The following is a 19,350-nucleotide window of genomic DNA, read 5'->3' on the forward strand; positions in this document are numbered from 1 at the left end:
GATATATTTTTTGAAAGGCTTGGAGTGTTAGAAAAAAAAACATGGAGGACAAATATGAAAAATTAGAGATATATTTTCCATTCAACTAAGCATGCCTTTATATAGGCTTACAAACATAACCATAGGAATGCCAATGGTTTAAAGCTATAAATGTCATCAAATACTTATAATTCACATAACTCCTATAACTCAAAAATCACTATTGGTTACAAAAAAACTAAAAGTCACAAAACCCAAAAATCACACTAAATGCCACAAATAAAGTTTAATAATGATAAACTTTTCAACACCCCCTTAAACTTGATTTGTTACAACAAGTAAACTTCTCATTTTGATTTGTTACACCGAGTAAACTTGAGGGGCTTTGTGAAAATGTCCGCCGCTTGGTCCTGTGACTTGATATATTTGAGTTCCACTTCTTTTTTCGTAATGCAATCCCGAATGTAGTGAAATCGGGTATCAATGTGATTGCTTCTCCTATGAAATACCGGATTTTTGGCTAACGCAATGGCTGATTTGTTGTCAACGAAAATCTCCATTGGACCTTCCATTTGAAACTTCAACTCCTTCACTAAGTTTCTTAGCCAAATTGCATGACATACACATGAAGTTGCTGCGACGTACTCTACCTCTCATGTTGATAATGTGACTATGGGTTGCTTTTTTGACATCCATGTGAACGCCATTTCACCAATAAAAAACACAAATCCCGTAGTGCTCTTTTGATCATCCAAATCACTACTCCAATCACTATCACAATAACCAACAATATCAAAATTGCTAGAAGAGACATAAGAAAGACCATACCCCATCGTCCCTTTGATGTAGCGAACTATCCTTTTTGCCATTTTGCAATGTGTTACTGTCGGTTCCTCCATAAATTGACTAATAATTCCAACCGAATAAAGAATATCCAGTCTTGTACATGTCAAGTGTCTCAAACTTCCAACCAAGCTTTTGAAATATGTAGAATTAACCTTCTCTCCTCCATCTTGCTTGGTGATTTTGACTTCACATTCCATCGGTGTTCCAACTGGATTAGCATCATTCATATTGAACTTCTTAAGCACTTCTTTAGCATAGCCCTCTTGGGATATAAAAATCTCATCTTTACCTTGTTTGACCTCGATCCCAAGATAGTAACTCATGAGACTAATGTCCGTCATTTCAAACTCCTATGCCATCTCTCTTTTGAACTCATCAAACATGCTAGGATTGTTTCCGATAAATACTAAATCATCAACATATAAACAAATGATTAGTATGCTTTCACCTTGCATTTTGATGTAGAGGGCATGCTCATAAGGACAATTCATATACTTCTTCTCTTAAAAGTACTTGTCAATCTTCAAATTCCATGCTTTTGGTGCTTGCTTTTAACCATAAAGTGCCTTCTTCAATCGAAGCACTTTATTTTCTTCACCCTTGATTTCATAACCCAATGGTTGTTCCACATAGACCTCTCCCTCAAGAATTCCGTTCAAGAATGTCGATTTGACATCCATTTGATGTATCTTCCAATGATTATGGGTTGCCAAAACAATAATCAAACGAATAGTTTTAAGGTGAACAACAGGGGCAAACACCTTATCATAGTCGATGCCATGCCATTGGCTATACCCTTTCACCACTAGTCTCGTCTTCTGCCTCTCAACATCGTCATTGACTTTTTTATTTGTCTTGTATACCCACTTCACTCCGATCGGTTTGTGCCATTTTGGAAGCTTGGTCAACTCCCATGTGTCATTTTTCTCCATTATTCGAATTTCTTCATCCATTGCATCCTTCCATTTCTTGCTTGCAATGGCTTCTTGGAAACTAATAGACTCACAATCACCAAAAAGACAATAGAGAATTATGTCATTTTGATTTTCATTTACCTCATTATGTTCCCGTAGACTTCGAGTTCCTCTTGGGCCAATTTCGTTCTTTGAATCGCTGGATGAACCTTCAGATGATGATCGATTGGTCGAACGAGGTGGCACTGGAATGGGAAACCTTCACCCATTTCATCCCTGGTCTTCTCATTTTCATTGTCTTCTTCAAAATATGAAAAGAAATCATACTCCTCCTCTTGTATATTCCAATCCCAAGAGGCTTCCTCATAAAAAACAACATCACGACTAATCATTACCTTCCCATTCAAAGGATTGTAAAAACGATAACCCTTTGAACTTGCATCATAGCTGATGAAGATGAGTTTCTTGCTTCGATCATCGAGCTTGGTCCTTTTTTCTTCCGACACATGAGCATATGCAATACTCCCTAACACCTTGAGGTGACCAATCCCAGGCTTTCTTCCATTCCATGCTTCTTGAGGCGTCTTGTCAAGCACACTTTTGGTTGGTGCTCGATTTTTCAAATAAACTGATCAAGCTACGGCCTCCGCCCAAAATTCCCTCGGCATCTTCTTTGTCTTTAGCATGCTTCTTGCCATGTTCAAGATTGTCCGATTCTTCCTCTCCACCAAGCCATTTTGTTGCGGTGTCCTTGGGACTTTTAACGGACGTCAGATGCCTTTTTCATCACAAAATTTTTTGAACACATTTGATGTGAATTCACCACCTCGATCGGTTCTCATGGCCTTGATTGTAAGGTTGCTTTCATTCTCCACACGTGCCTTAAATCTCTTAAAGATTTCAAATACTTCTGATTTTTCCTTCAAAAAGTATACCCATGTTTTTTTTTTACATCAATAAAGAGAAGGAAATATTTACTTTTACCATGAGACTCTGGTTTGATCATTCCACACACATCGGCATGGATGAGTTCTAAAGGCTTCTTTGCTTTTGTCATAGACTCCTTCGGAAAACTACTTCGATGATGTTTTCCAAGCAAACACCCTTCACACACTTGGTTTGGCTTGTGAATGTGTGGTAAACCTCGCACCATCTTCTTCTTCAAAAAATATTCTAGACTTCCAAAATTGAGGTGCCCGAACCGTAGATGCCATAGCTAAGAGAGATCTTCATGACACGTCTTCAAGAATTTTGTAACATCATTACATATATTCAAAGGAAACATTCGGTTTTTGATCATGGAGACTTTAGCAATAAGTCTCTCATGATTATCCCTCAAATACAAACAACTATTTTTCATTTGAACTTCAAAACATTTCTCTAACAATTGTCCTACACTCAATATATTATTTTTTACATTGGGAATGTAATAAACATTTGTGATATATTGATTTTCTCCATTTTTTAACCGAATGAGAATTTTTCCTATTCCTTTGATGGCGGCCAAAGAATTGTCTCCAAAGGCAATATTACCTTTCTCCATCTCGTTCAACTCCACAAATATCTCGCATTTTCCACACATGTGATTCGAGGCTTCTATGTCAAGATACCACATACTATATTGACTCTCTTCTTCTCCCTTTGAAACCATAAATAAGGTTCTATTCTCCTCTGCATAATTGGATTGCCCTTGATGGGCTTTTGATGTGATAGCAGTTGATCAGTCCTGATGCTTTCGATCAATCGACTCTGTTTGAGATGAGTAACACTCATTTGCATAATGTCCATATTTGTTACAATTATAACATTTTACCTGAGATTTATCTCTCCCAGACCTTCCACCACGTCTTCTACGACCTCGACCTCCTCTTCCTCTTGAGGATTCAAACGAGTTTTGAGAAACATTTGTGTTGGCTTCACCTCTTCCACCATGGCCTCGATCACCACAATCTCTTCCATGTCCATGACTATTCTCCTCCATGATTTTGAGTTGGAGAAGTTGTTCAACGGTCTCTGTTTGCTCCATCCTCCTTTTCTTTTTCTCCTCATAGGCTTGTAACGAGCCTATACATTGTTCAATTGTCATGTTCTCAAGATCCTGTGTTTCCTCGATCGTCGTATCGATAATCTCGAACTTTGTATTTAGGCTTCGTAGAACCTTCTCCATGACACGAACATCGGTGATTTCTTCACCATTCCATCTCAATTGGTTGACGACAGCCATTACTTTTGTGTGATATTCCGCTATCACCTTCGTCTCCTTCATTTGTAAAGATTCAAACTCACCACGTAAGGTTTGCAACCATACCTTTTTCACACGATCGACTCCTCTATGAGTTGATTGGAGCTTGTCCCATGCCACCTTTGACGTCTCCGCTTTGGTGATGGTCTCAAACGTATCTTCGTCCACCGATTGATACAAGATATAAAGGGCCTTCTTGTCCTTCTTTCTTGTCTCCTTTAACACACCTTTTTGCGCTTGATCGACTCCAGCTTCTGCCTCTTGGAAACCATTCTCCACGATCTCCCATGCGTCTTGTGCTCCTAGTAACGCTTTTATCTTGATGCTCCAATTGTCATAGTTGAGCTTGGTAAGCATTGGTAGTTGAAGTGAACCTATCCCACCGTTGACCATTTTTCTCTCAATATTTTTTACTAGCTCTGATACCACTATGTTAGAAAAACAAAACGTGGAGGAAAAATATGAAAAATGAGATATATGTTTTCCATTCAACTAAGCATGCCTTTATATAGGCTTACAAACATAATAGGAATGTCAATGGTTTAAAGCTATAAATGTCATCAAATGCTCATAACTCACATAACTCCTATAACTCAAAAATCACTATTTGTTACAAAAAACTAAAAGCCACAAAACCCAAAAGTCACACTAAATGCCACAAATAAAGTTTACTAATGACAAACTTTTTAACATGGAGTCTATCCCCATTGTTCAATTTAATCGATGTGGGACAAACTGCACTTCTAATATTTTGCGAAAACCCAACCCAAATAATGACTTTGGTTTTCTCATTATCCCACTAATAGTGTCACTGTTTGTTGCAAGTTGATCGATCTAGTTTATTTGTTCTCTATGTAACCAAATATTCTCGAACGTTAAAGAATGTCATTGCTTACATCTTTGTTCCCTTGTCCATCTTTTCCTCTTCTCCTTCGATCACTCTTTTATAGATGAAATCTCATTTAGTCTTCGTTTGCTTTTAAATCTTTGTGGTTTGCAATTGTATATGTTGCTTTACAAATAGAATGTTGTTTGTTGGATTGAAAGTTTGCCTCTTCTTGAAATGATTTCTATTGATCAGAAAATCGGTATTACATGATGATTAATTATAGAGTAGCTAAAATTGGGTTGAAAAAGAGTGGGTAAACTTTGCCTCATGAACCTTTGGGGGTTTGGTGTGTTTTCCTTGTACACTCTGAGACAATTTAGGTCTCTGAAAAGAAATTAGTTTTGACAAACTATTTGGTCTAGTTCTTTCCATCCATAGTATTTTTCTCGGTTTTGTCTTCTCCATTTCATTCATTTAGTGTAAGGAGTATAGTTCTTTCCATTTTAATACTCTAAACGTTGACATGGTCTATAATTTTTAATTTAAACTTCAAGTTTTGTCAAATTACACCTTTGACTTTAGGTAAGTGTTCTATTTATCTTAAAGTTGAAAAATGATTGCAATTGAGGGATTATGTATCCGGATGATTAAAAGGCAACTCTGTGAACATTGGAGTAGAACAGTTGATTGTTTTGAGTTTTGTATGGATGAATATTCATTTTGTGCATATTTTAGAGATTAGGATATTATATACATTTATTCTTCGGAGATTTTTAGTGGTGAGTTCTTTTGTAAGTTGCAGATGATCTTTTTCACATTCTATTTTAGTGGTGTGTTCAGCTGAGGGATTTCAAAGAAGGAAGAAGAACAAGAGACGAAGTTGAAGTAGAAGAAGAAGGTGACTTAAGGAGGAGATCTCAATCTTATCGAAAAAGAACAAACGTAAATTCATACAAAGAAAATGTTCCTTGAATGCCCTCCCTTGTTTGTGCATTATGCATCATATTTATTTTTTCTTTTTATGTAATGTTCTTTATTCTTTCCTATTTGTTACCATTAGATTTTTTCATTTTCTAGTTCCTTTATGAACATTTAATTTAAATTCATACAAAGGCTGGCAACATGCTTTCCAAGCTAGAGGTGTGATGAACATTTAATTTTTTTTCAATCTTTCTTTGTCATTATTTTTCTTACTTCTCTTGCCTTTTGTACATAGGTGACATTCTTATTACAATAGTTTACTTTAACAAAATATGGTTGGTATGTGATTGACTTTATTCGCAAGGTTAATTTAAAGAGTTTCTCCAAAAAGTCATCAACATGTTTGTATTGAAGTTGGATTAGTGTTTTTGGTGCAAGTTGGATTCGTAAGATTTAATATTATTGGATGTTAGTTTGATATAAAATCTCTTTTATATATTTATGTTGGTTTTATTAGCAATCAACTAACTTGTTTTTGTGTGAAGAGATTTCTGCTGGATTCTAACTGGTGAAAGAAAAATTAATGTGTGATTGAGTGACATGTTGCTCATTATTCAGTCTAGTCTTAGTGAAAAAGTTTGTTTTGGACTCTCATCGAGTCTTTGACACGTAATGATCAGTAAAATCTTGTCTTTGTGATACTTTTGTGATCTTTTGATTATACAATAGGTGATATTTGGTTAAAAATGACGTCAAGGATTCTGCTATTCTGCTGTGCGCCATTGAGGGTGAAAAAGTTTAGAGAGAGTTGTCTTTTTTTACTATATTTTTGATTTGTTTAGATAGATAATATGCACTTCAAATTGGTTGAAAATTATTTTACATATTTTGTTTATATTAAATCAATAAGACCTTAAAATTCATTGATTTCATGGTTGTGGTTATGGTTGGTGTTTCTTTTTGTGTTCCAAAATAACCCAATTTTTTCTAGTATGGATGGATTTTGTGATCTTTAGTATATATGTTCTCGGTGTTATGATGAATCTCATCTCTTCTCATCTTTAATTTGTTTTAGATTAATTAAGATATATTATTATGCATAAAATTGGGTGACTATGATATGTTTTTTCAATTTTCAAGGAACATTGTTCATTGTGTTTCCCTGATCCACAATCAACAAGAGGTTGGGTAGTACTTGCCAACAAAGCATGATGCGTTTTATGGAGGCCAAACTTAGAAATGACATACATCAAAGATGTAATTGATCGTACAATTCTGACCTTCTAACAAAGTTTTAATTTTATATGTATCTATTTATTATCATAGTTCTTTATTTCAATAATTTTACTTAAATTTTTATTATTTAATGACTTTTTGTAGGTTGATGAAAGACTATCAATACATGCAATGTCTAGACCACAAACACAACTAAATAAGAGTTAATTAGATTTTTTTCTATCAACATTTTTTTTAATTCATAAAGTGTATGTTTTGTTGATCTTCAAATTTACGTTACTCATTACTATATCCCCTTCCTTTCTTTCTTTCTTTCTTTTTTTTTTTTTAACAATATTACTCTTTTATGTGAATGCTTATTTAGAGTTAAACATTTTGATTATATAGATTATAACTATTTTTTTTTTAATTTGACTTTTAATGTGTAGCAAGGTATGAAACAAAATAATAGCAATATGAACTTACTCGAGAAGCTATAAAAGATGCAATAATAACATTCATTAAAGCTATAAAAAGTTTATGAAAGCTATTAAAAGAATTTTTTCAACAATTGAAGGCTTATTATAACTATTTTAAACAAATAATTACAACCGTAAATATATGCTATAATAGACAAATAATGACCTCATTTTTTAGCTATAAAAATTCTTTGATTGCTTTTTCAAAATGATATATTACATTTTACAAATATCAAATGTACTATTTAAAGAATGTAAATGTTATAAAAAGTCAAGCATTTCATAGCGTGTAACTAAATGTTAAAGAAAGGTTGGACTTTTTATTATGTTTTAAAAATGCTATAAAAAGCTCCACACTTTTAATAGCATGAAGTGTCATGACTTTACATAGAACGCTATAAAAACCTACTATAGTGTTTTTTCGAAGTTATAGTGGGCCTTTTTTTTTTTTCAGTAGTGCTATTTCTTTCAATACATGCACATAGGGCTATATTTATACCAAAAAACACAATCTCGTAGTGTATTGGAAACATAATCATAACATTTAAACCTTAGAAATACATTCACAAGGTATATTAGGAAAATAAACATAAAGTTTACTTTTAATCAAAATATTGTACCATTTGTCCTCGTTCTCAATTTTTTTTTTTTAAAGTTCTCTCTCTATGAGCCCATTCATATGTGGGTTTTTTTTTTTTTTTTTTTTTGTATGGATGATCTATTCACATGCGTCATTATAATTAATGACCAATCCCTTACAAATATATGGATTAAATCTATCCTTCTATTAATGTCCGAGCGCACGATCGTATTTTATAACATATCATGTTTGGATGACCACGTCTATCGTAGCCTTAATGTTATAGTCATTTCTATCGTGAATCTTCATCTTTCTATTGTGTTTTCCCATTTTCCTATAGTTTGTTGTGCTTTTGGGATGATAAAAATAAAGATCGTGATAAAGATGACCATTCCGTTAGGGCTATACATAACCATATCCTTAACGCAATAAGTTATTAATGCATACATTTTGTTGTGTTTTCCTCATTTCTTTTGCACTTTGTTGTACTTGGGTGAAAAAAGTAGACATCGTGCTAGAGATGACCATTGCGTTAGGACTACAATATAGATGATCATTCCTAATACGATACGTTATAAAATAGGATAGTGCGCTTAGTAAGTAGAAGATTAGATTTTATATATTTGTGAGGGACGGATTATCAATCATAAAGGCACTTATGAATGGTATCTTCAAAAGAACTTCATTAAATACCTTGTACTTCATATCACTTTTTTTTTTTTTTTTTATTATTATTATTATTAACTTTTCTTTGTTCCTCTTCTTCCATCCACTTCATTTTCTTCCTATTCCCCTTCACTCCATGGCCGTGGGCTTTTTCTTCTTCTTTTTTTCTTTTTCCTGCATTCTTCTCTATTTAACTTAGGTTTCGTTTGGTAATCATTTTGTGTTTTATTTTTATTTTTGAAAATTAAGTCTATGGATACTACTTTTACCTCCAAATGTCTTTATTTGTTATCTACTTTTCACCAATGGTTTAAAAAACCAAGTCGAAATTTGAGAACTAAAAAAATAGCTTTTAAAAAGTTGGTTTTATTTTTTAAATTTGGCCAAGAATTCAACTATTGTACTTTAGAAAGATGTAAATTATTGTATGAAATAGACTTAATTTTAAAAAAACAAAAATAAAATAGTTATCAAACGAGGACATAATAAATTAGTTGTGGGGTTTTTTCCAACCTTTAAGCTATTGAAAATAAATCTCAACTCATCTCTGACCTTCTTTTTCCCCTAACACACCCAAAATCAACTTTAAAAACACACACAAACAAAGAAGACCACAAACTTGGAAATTTTCTCAAAGACAACTTACCATTTTTTTCACCATCAAAATCTCAAAGATGGGATATAAAGGGCTCGTTTGATAACGTTTCGATTTCATGTTTCGTGTTTTTGTTTCTTATTTTTTAAGAAAATATATATTTGATAACCGTTTATGTTTCTTATTTCTAACCTTTGAAACATTTCTTAGAAATGGATTAAATTTGAGGAACTACAAAAATTCATTTCTCTCGATTTCCTTCTTCATTTAATTTGTATTATTTCAATTTATTGCTTTAAGAAACTCCTTGATTGTGTTGGTAGTGGTGAGTTCATATGCCTTCTTTTCTTAACCAGGCCGTGGATTCAAATCCCAATTGACGCAAAATTTGTTTCATTTCTTTTCTTTTTTTTCATGACTGTTTTTTCTAATTAATATTTTTTTCATTTCTTAATGTTACTATATTTATATTAGTTTTTTAAATTTTACGATTTTCAATATTTAGATTTATATACTGTTTTGATTTTCAATAGGTATATTTAAATATTTTATAAATTTTGAATTTCAAATTTCACAATATATGTTTATTTATTTATTTTATTTTTATTCTTATTTTTAATATATTTGAAACCAGTTCGAGTTTTACTATATATAAATTTTGTTTACTAAAACATTCATTTAGCTACAATTTAATATTTTACAATCAAGACATTAAATACCTGTTTGGATTGACTTAGAAAAAAAATTCAAAAAGTCATTTTTCATTTAAACACTTTTGATAAAAAAAAATGTTTAAAATAAAAACATTCGTGGGTTTGGAAACTATTTCTCAAAAATGTTTTTATATACGAGTTTGTTATATACTAAAAGTAATTTTATTATTATAAAAAACTATTGTAAATGCTATGAACCAATAACCTAAAGTAATTGTCGTCGGAATTGGTCATCTTGGGTGGTCATCACTGGAATTTGTGGTGGTGGTAGCTGGAGGTGGTGCCCAGAGTTGTTCATTAGTCGTAGTGGCTGGAGGTAGCGTCGGTGGTTGCCAGAGGTGGTGGCCAATGGCGCTGGTAAAGGAAAAAAATAAGAGAATAGGCAAGGGAAAAAAATACAAGAAATTAGAAACAAGAAATAGTTATCAAGTTAGTTTTTGTTTTTGTTTCTTTTTCAAGAAACAATAAATATATAGTTACAAAACTTATTCCTATTTCTAGTTCTTAAAAACCAAGACTAGGAAAAAAGAAATAAAAAGCAAGAGACAAAAACAGGAAATGAAAAAGTTATCAAACGAGCCATAAACTACCCAATTTTATCTCTCAATTTATCTTTCTCCCTCTCTCTCTTTCGTAAATCTCTCTTTCCCTTTCTTTTGAAAATTCTTCTCCCTCTCGCTTTTCTATCCTTTAAATAACAATCTCTCAGCCTCTGTGGATGTGCTAGGTTAACCCCCAATCAAACTCTCCTCCAAATGACGATAAAACGAGGATTTAATACTGAAAGGTAGCTATAGCTCGCAGTGTCGTCGGGAAACGTGCATCTGGACTAGTTTGCAGTGTTACAGCACCATAAGTAGCACCATGGCATTGCCTTGCTGACCCTTCTCGGGTTGAGGCGCTAAGCACGTTACTGCAGCGTGTCGTGGATGCCTTTTTTGGTGCCTTTTTACCTATTTTTTTTACTTGTTCATTACCCTAATTCAAACTATGATCTTTTTTAAGGGTATTTTCATATTTCATGTCTTATTTAGCCTGAAAACTATGATCTATTTTGTGTCTTTTAGGAAGTGTCTCTTGAGTACTATATAAAGAGTTCATTTCCTTCGTTTGTATGCAAGAGAAAAGAATCAAAATCAATAGAAACAAATTGAAGTGTGAAAAAAAAACTGAGTTTCAAGAGAACAATATTATTCTCTTGTGCGTTCTTGAGTTTTGTAAAAGAACAAGTTTCTTCTCTTAAAAGTTTGTGATATTTAGAGTGAATTTAGAGTGGGCTCGTCAACACTTTCAACAAAGTGGTATCAGAGCAAAAGGATTGAAAGATGTCATCTAACATGTTGCAGCCTCAACTTCCTTGCTTTGAGGGAAAAAACTATAGACGGTGGAGCCAACAAATGAAGGTTCTTTGTAGATCTCAAGATCTTTGAGATATTGTTGACAGAGGATATTCGGAGCTAGAAAGTGACGATGGTCTTTCACCACAACCACTCAATGAGTTGAGAGGTACTAGAAAAAAAGATAAGAAGACATTATTTTTCATCTACCAAGCTGTGGATGAAAATATTTTTGAAAGAATATCAGCATGGGATGCATTGCAGAATTTGTACGAAGGAGAGGAAAAGGTAAAATTGGTCCGATTGTAAACACTTCGAGCTGAATTTGATACCTTTCGAATGAAAGATGCTGAAACTATTGAAGATTTTTTCAACCGTGTTCTCGTAATTGTTAATCAATTGAGATCAAATGGAGAAACAATCGAAGATCAAAGGGTGGTTGAAAATATCCTTAGAAGCATGACTAGAAGATATGAGCATATTGTTGTAGCAATGAAGAATCCAAAGATTTGTCATCTCTCTCCAACAATAGCTTAATGGGATCTCTTCAATCTCATGAGCTCATATTGAAGTTGTTTGATTCTACTTCTTCAGAAGAAGCTTTTCATAGGCAATCCTCCTCTATAGGGCGATCTAGTGGAAGAAGAGGTGGACGTGGCGGTAGAGGCAATGGACAATCCAGCATCGTAACAAATTCAGAGTCAGAGAGCAAAGACAATCAATCTTTTTAAAATAGAGGAAGGGGAAGAAGTTCAAATAGAGGAAGAGGCAGAAGTGGTAGTCATGGAGATTTTTCTCACATACAATGTCTTAATTGTAGGCGTTATGGACATTTTTAAGCAGACTGTTGGTCTAAAAAGGCTAATTCTAATCAAGCAGAAACCACTCTAATGCATGAGCAACATGATAATGATCAAGGTCTTCTCTTCCTCACATTCAACGTCCAAGAAACAAGCACTAAGGAAATATGGTATCATGATAGTGGTTGCAGTAACCACATAACAGGAAGAAAGGATATTTTTATATCTTTAGATGAATCTCATCAAAATGTAGTGAAGCCTGGTGACAACAAGAAGCTTGAGGTCAAAGGAAAATGAGATATTCTTGTCAAGACAAAAAAGGGAGCAAAAGGAACTACTGATGTGTATTATGTTTTAGGTCTCAAATACAATCTTTTAAGTGTTGGGTAACTTCTCCTAAGAGGACATGATGTTATCTTTAAAGATAACATATGTGATGTTAGAACCAAGAATGGAGGTCTCATAACGAAGGTACGCATGACTCACAACAAAATGTTTCCAATTAAAATATGCCAAGATAAGCTTGTTTGTTTTGAAACTTTAGTAAATGACTCTTCATGGTTGTGGCATTGTCGATTCGGGCACCTGAGTTTTGACACTTTGTCTCACATGTGTCAACAACATATGGTGAGAGGAATGCCAAATATTAAAAAGGAAGATCAACTTTGTGAAGCATGTGTTTTCGGAAAGCATCATCGAAATTCACTTCCGATTAGAGGTTCTTGGAGAGCATCAAAACCTCTTGAGCTTGTCCATACAGACTTATGTTGACCCATGAGAACCACTACACATGGAGGTAACTGTTATTTTCTCACATTTATTGATGACTATAGTCGGAAAATGTGGATTTATCTACTAAAAGAAAAGAGCTCTACTTTCGAATGTTTCAAGACATTCAAAGCAATGGTGGAAAATGAAAGTAATTTGAAATTGAAAGCACTGCGTTCGGATCGTGGAGGAGAATATATAGTCTTTGCAGATTTCTTGAAGGAAAATGGAATCAAGCATCAGAAGTCTGTTCGAAGAACTCCTTAACAAAACGAAGTTGCAAAGAGGAAAAACATAATAATATTGGAATTTGCAAGAAGTATGTTGAAGGCCAAGAAGCTTTCAGATCAATTTTGGGGAGATGCAGTAACTTGTGTTGTTTATCTCCTAAATCAAGCTTCAACTAAAAATGTGCAAGGTATTACTCCTCAAGAAGCATGGAGCGGATTGAACCCACTGTTAGTCACCTAAGAGTGTTTTGGTGTATTTCTTATTCTCATATTTCATATGAGAAAAGAGGTAAACTAGATGATAAATAAAAAAATATGCATTTTTGTTGGGTACAGTGAGAACTCCAAGGCTTACGGATTATACAACCCTGTAAGTAAGAAAGTTATTATTAGTCGAGATGTCAAGTTCGATGAAGCAAAATTCTGGCAATGGGATGTACCAAATAAAGTCCAGAATCCATTACTTGTTGACATGAATGGCAAAGAAGATTTGGAGCTTGAAGAGACTCAACTACTAACTTCACCTTCTTCATCACACTCCACAAGTGATGAAGAAACTAGTCCAAGGAAGACAAGAAATATTCAAGAGATCTACAATACTTCAAGAAGCATACAAGATGATGAACATGCTAATTTTTCTTTATTTGCAGATGTTGATCCTATATACTTTGAAGAAGCAATTCAAGATGAGAAGTGGAAAGATACAATGGATCAAGAGATTGATGTAATCAAAAGAAACGACACATGAGAGTTAGTCAAATTACCAAAGAATAGAAAAGCTCTTGGAGTCAAATGGATCTATAGAACAAAACTGAAGCAAAATGGAGAAGTGCAGAAATACAAGGCCAGACTCGTAGTAAAAGATTACAAACAAAAGTTTGGTGTGGATTATGAAGAAGTTTTTACACCAGTAACTCGCTTGGAGACTGTTCTTTGATGTTAGCCCTTATAGCACAAAATAATTGAAAAGTTCATCAAATGGATGTCAAGTAAGCAGTTTTAAATGGGTATTTAGAGGACGAAATTTATGTTGAGCAACCCCCTGGTTATGCCAAAATTGGAGAAGAAAATAAGGTGTATCGATTGAAAAAAGCATTGTATGGGCTAAAGCAAGCACCAAGAGCCTGGTACAAATGTATCGATGATTTTTTTTAAGGATAGTTCAAAAAGATGTCCATATAAACATGCTCTCTACACCAAAGAAGACGAAAATGGTAATTTCTTAATGATTTGTCTATATGTTGATGGTTTAATCTTTACGGGAAATTCAAACATGATGATTGACGAGTTTAAAGAGAGCATGAAGAAAGAATTTGATATGACTGATATGGGTTTACTTCATTACTTTCTTGGTATTGAAGTTAAACAAGGTGATAATGATATTGCAATTTCCCAAAAGAAGTATGTAAAAGATTTGTTGATAAAGTTCAAAATAGAGAATGCTTATCTTGCTAGTACTCCTATGGAACTAGGTTTAAATTTAAGCAAGCATGTTGATAGTGAAGCTTTTGATACCACCATCTATAGAAGCTAATCTTGTTGGAAGTTTAATATATTTAACTACAACTAGACCTGATCTTACGTTCTCAGTAAGTTTATTGAGTACATTTATGGCATCACCAAAGAGAAGTCATTGGGAAGTTGGAAAGAGAGTTCTTAGATATATTCTTGGAACTGTTGATCATGGAATCCACTATAAAAGGAATATGGATAACGTTCTTGTTGGCTATAGTGATAATGATTGGGGAGGAAATATTGATGATTTCAAAAGTACTTATGGGTATGTATTTAATATTGGTTCTGGAGCAGTTTCATGGGCATTAAAGAAGCGATGTTGCAGCATTGTCAACAACGGAAGCTGAATACATTTCTTTGTCTGTAGCTAGTTGTCAAACACTTTGGCTTAGAAAGGTACTACATGAATCGAAGTGTCCTCAAGAGAAAGGGACCTTCATGTTCTTTGATAATAAATAATCCATTTCACTTTTAAAGAATCCAGTTTTTCATGGAAGAAGAAAATACATACAGATCAAGTATCATTTCATCAAAGAATTGATCAAAGATGGAGAAGTATATATCAAGTATTGCAAGACACAAGATCAAGTTACATACATATTCATAAAAGCATTAAAGACAGAATTATTCTTGAAAATGAAAGAGAAGCTCAGAGTCAGGGAAGTCTAGCTTAAGGGGCATGTTATAAATTAATAAGCTAGATACATTATGGATAACATATTCCTAGATACATTTCTATTTTAAAGATACATACATTTCTAGATACATATAATTGTTCAAGTACATGAATGATATGTATACATGTACTTCATTAATTTTGTGTCTTTTAGTAAGTGTCTCTTGAGTACTATATAAAGAGTTAATTTCTCTCATTTGTATGTAAGAGAAAAGAATCAAATCAATAAAAGAAAATTGAAGTTTGAAAAGAAACTGAGTTTCGAGAGAACAATATTCTTCTCTTGTGCGTTCTTGAGTTTTGTAAGAGAACAAGTTTCTTCACTTAAAAGTTTGTGAGATTTAGAGTGAATTTGGAGTGGGCTCGTCAACGCTTTCAACACAAACAATGTCAAATCTAAAAATATGAAGTAAAAACCATTCTAAATACAAGACAAATAACACACTTTTCAAGCACATTTCAAGCACCACCACTTACAGCCAACCCAATTACCACCAACACCACTAGCATCAACTCAGTCAATGACCACCCGACGGCCAACTCCAGTGACCATTATTTTAAATTGTTTGTTCATAGTATTTTATAGTTGTCCTCTAGAGTAATTTGACATTAATAGAAAGATTTTTTTAGTATATAGGAAACCAAACAAACTTGTATTTAAAAACACTTTTGAGAAAGTGTTATCAAACACACAAGTGATTTTATTTTAAGGATTTTTTTTTTATCAAAAGTGTTTAAATGAAGACTTTTGAAAATACTTTTTTCCTAGTCAACCCAAATGGGTCCTTAGTCTCCATACCATGATTATTCATCAACTTCATATTTTGTCATTCTAGAATCCCTGTGTTCAATCTTGGTTTCTCACTAAGTATTACTTGTTCTTTAAAGGCTTATATGATAAGTTAGTTATTGTATTTATTTATAATATATTAATTATGTGATAATTAATTCTTCTTTTTCTTAATAACCGACTTGAGTGGAAGGTTATTTGCGATTTATGGTAACTGTGAGATAAAAAGGAAAATGGTTTTCTAAATCAGATCGATGATTCATTCGTATCGTCTCACAAAAGAGAAACTATCAAGTCAAAGAGTTTAACTAAACGATAGTATTACACAACCTAAACGATCAATTATCAAGTTTACTATACGATAGTTACTCGTTACTACACGATCGAGTAGCAAGTCTATACGATAGGCTTCTTCTTCTACACGATCAAGTATTAAGTTTATACAATAGACTTCCTTCTTCCGTCGCATACTCAATCGTTTACCTCCTCCATTCATCTATCCAAAGTCATACAGAGCCCACAACTCCTGGGTTCTCACATCGAGAATACTAAGGTAACCTTGGGGTGGTGTTCAATTCTATTCGAGGGTTGAGAATCGAGTTGCACTTTATTGTGATTAAGGTTTATCCAATTGCTCATTGAGATCGAGTTCTGATCGTTGCGTTCGAGTTCGTGCTGTTGTACACGTTACTAAATGATCGATTTAACCATTAAAGTCAATCGATCCTTCATTATTAGTTTATGACTACAATTGGGTCAAATTACCATTTTACCCTTGTAATTACCTCTTACTCCTTAAGTACCACTGATCCTTCTAATAAGCAATCTGTTTGTGGTCATATTATAAACCAAGTCCATGTCAGGTCAGTGATAGGGCGGATACCCTTTGTTCAAGACTCGTAATCAACCGTTAAGGGAACAACTCATCTACTTCTCCTAAATGTGGAAAGTAGTGAATTCCATCTTGTGTAGCTATGTTTCTAGCTATCTACTTAGTCTCATCCCCAAAATGGTAAGATTATTCAGTCAACAACTCGGGTCACTCTAACCCAAATCAAATGACTTCCCTAATAGACAGGAATCCATAACTTACACAGGATCGAGGTCGAGTTACATGGTTATCCTATGAAATATTAATCTCTTCAGTCAACGGTGTTACAAAGAGAAATTGAATATTTTGCGGTCCAATCTTATACAAACTCTTTGTATAGGATACCCCCACTCGCATTATCTACATGAACGATTTGCATCACATCATTTGTAACACTTTACAATAATTGTAACATTTACAAAGTTGGTCATATCCATAATATTACCAAGATAAGGCACCCATCCTTATCCATATACTATAGACCCATTAGGTTAACGCTTAAACATGATCCACCTGTATGTCCACTACATACTATTCAAGTCTCATGCAATAACCTAGGATTTTTCCTTAATGGATAATTGCATATATAAAATAATCAACCACTATTTTAAATAACTTATTAACTACGAGGCTTTAGGGCATACATCCCAACACTTTTGTGTGTTTTTTCTTGATTCCATGATTGTTGTTATGTTGTTGTTATAGTATGTGCCTGTGCATTTTGTTTAACATTTATGATCTGAGTGACGAGTCATCCATTTTTTCATCCTTAAAGTTCTTTTTTCCTTCTCTTAAAACCTACCTTTTACTATTCATTAAACTTGAGTTTAGCATGCAATGTGTAACAACCAGAGTATTGTAGGAAAAGTCGAGTCATTACACTTGGAATGAGCTCTATAACGTTTCGACTCTGGATTATGGAAAGAGTCGAGAACATTTTTATTCAAAACCCCACAAGGATCTATTTAGAGGGGAATAGGTCGAGTTAGACGAACTATTATAAAAATCATGGCATCAATTTCTCAATTTAGCCTCTTCTGTTTAAATGTTTCAATTAATTTGTTGTAATTTATTTCATGAAAGTGTTTGCGTTTTTTCTTGAATTCTATTATTACCTTTTTAATCTTTGCAAGTCCTTTTTGTTGTTATTTGGGAATAAGATATCTAGAATTTTATCTTAAAATTAATTACTCGTATTTGATCATTTAAGTTGGTAGAGTAATTTTCCATAACTCTGTTATCAATTTTGATATTATATTTAATTAGAGTGTTCGAAATTGTTTATGTCCCTTTTTTTATTATATTGAGTTAGCTTCATTTGCATGAATTTTAGTTAACTTGTTTCTTTGCATAAAGTAAATCTTATTAAATCCTATTAAGTCCCCTCTAGGGTTGTCATATCAATCCAACAATAATAAATCACGTCTGTTTTATCATCATTTGGATCTTAGTTTCCACCTAATGCGTCAAAATGAGTATAACTCAACTAACATAAAGTATGTACTCTCGACTAATAGGTCAGAGGTTTGAATTCCTTACCTAACATATTGTTGAAATAAAAAAAAAAAAAAATCAACTCAATGATATTTCACTATGTTTTGATTTTGACATGCTTTGATGGGTGTAGATGATTGTGTTTGTGGATATTTGTTCATGTGGAATTTAACAATATAGCTAGTTTGGAAGTCAACTAGATTCTTTTTGGATAGGGTTAAATGATCGATCGTGCTTGTGCATATCGTTCATACCATGGGTCTTGATCATTTATAGTTTTTAAAGTTTCAAACAAGTATTTATAATATGAAATTAGTTTGAATTTGGTCTCTAAAATTTTAAAATTTTTTATTTGATCCGTAAATTGTTTTACTCATACCACACCACACACTGATTTGAAATGATTTCAATTTAAATAAATATATGTTAGTTGACTACATTGAGGTTTAAAGTCGAGTATGAAAAGCAAAGGAAAATAACTGGATTTCTAGAGAATGATAGACAATAAATGAAGTATAACAAAACCATAAGGACGACATTGAAATTTTAACAAATACTCAAACCATCAGGGTAATTGTCTTAAATAGTAAAACTGCTTAAAATATTTTTAAATATAACAAAACATCACTTTCTATCAATGATAGATCACAATATATTACGATAGTCATCTATCACTAACATCGATAGATGTCTATCATGATCTACCATAGTCTATTGCGGTCTATCAGTGATATCTAGTGATTTTTTACTATATTTGTAAATAAGTTAGCTCATTTTCCTTTCTTCGAAAAGGTAATTGTTTTAAATTGTAAATCTACTGAAAATATTTTGAAGTATAACAAGATCGCTATATATGGCAATAGATATCTATCACTAACATTGATAGACGT

The 19,350-nt window shown here is 33.1% G+C and overlaps 1 protein-coding gene across 1 annotated transcript; it reads right to left on the reverse strand.

Annotated features, from left to right (window-relative positions):
- Positions 1 to 3,459: 3,459 nt before the first annotated feature.
- On the reverse strand, positions 3,460 to 4,374 carry LOC150036036 (uncharacterized). The gene has a single exon (XM_090313552.1). The coding sequence runs from the start codon at positions 4,372 to 4,374 to the stop codon at positions 3,460 to 3,462; it is 915 nt and encodes a 304-aa protein (XP_090169678.1).
- Between the last annotated feature and the right edge of the window lie 14,976 nt (positions 4,375 to 19,350).

The sequence above is a fragment of the Benincasa hispida genome, chromosome 5 (genome assembly GCF_027475165.1).
Source record: "Benincasa hispida cultivar pf3 chromosome 5, pf3_genome.v1.1, whole genome shotgun sequence".
NCBI lineage: Eukaryota > Viridiplantae > Streptophyta > Magnoliopsida > Cucurbitales > Cucurbitaceae > Benincasa > Benincasa hispida.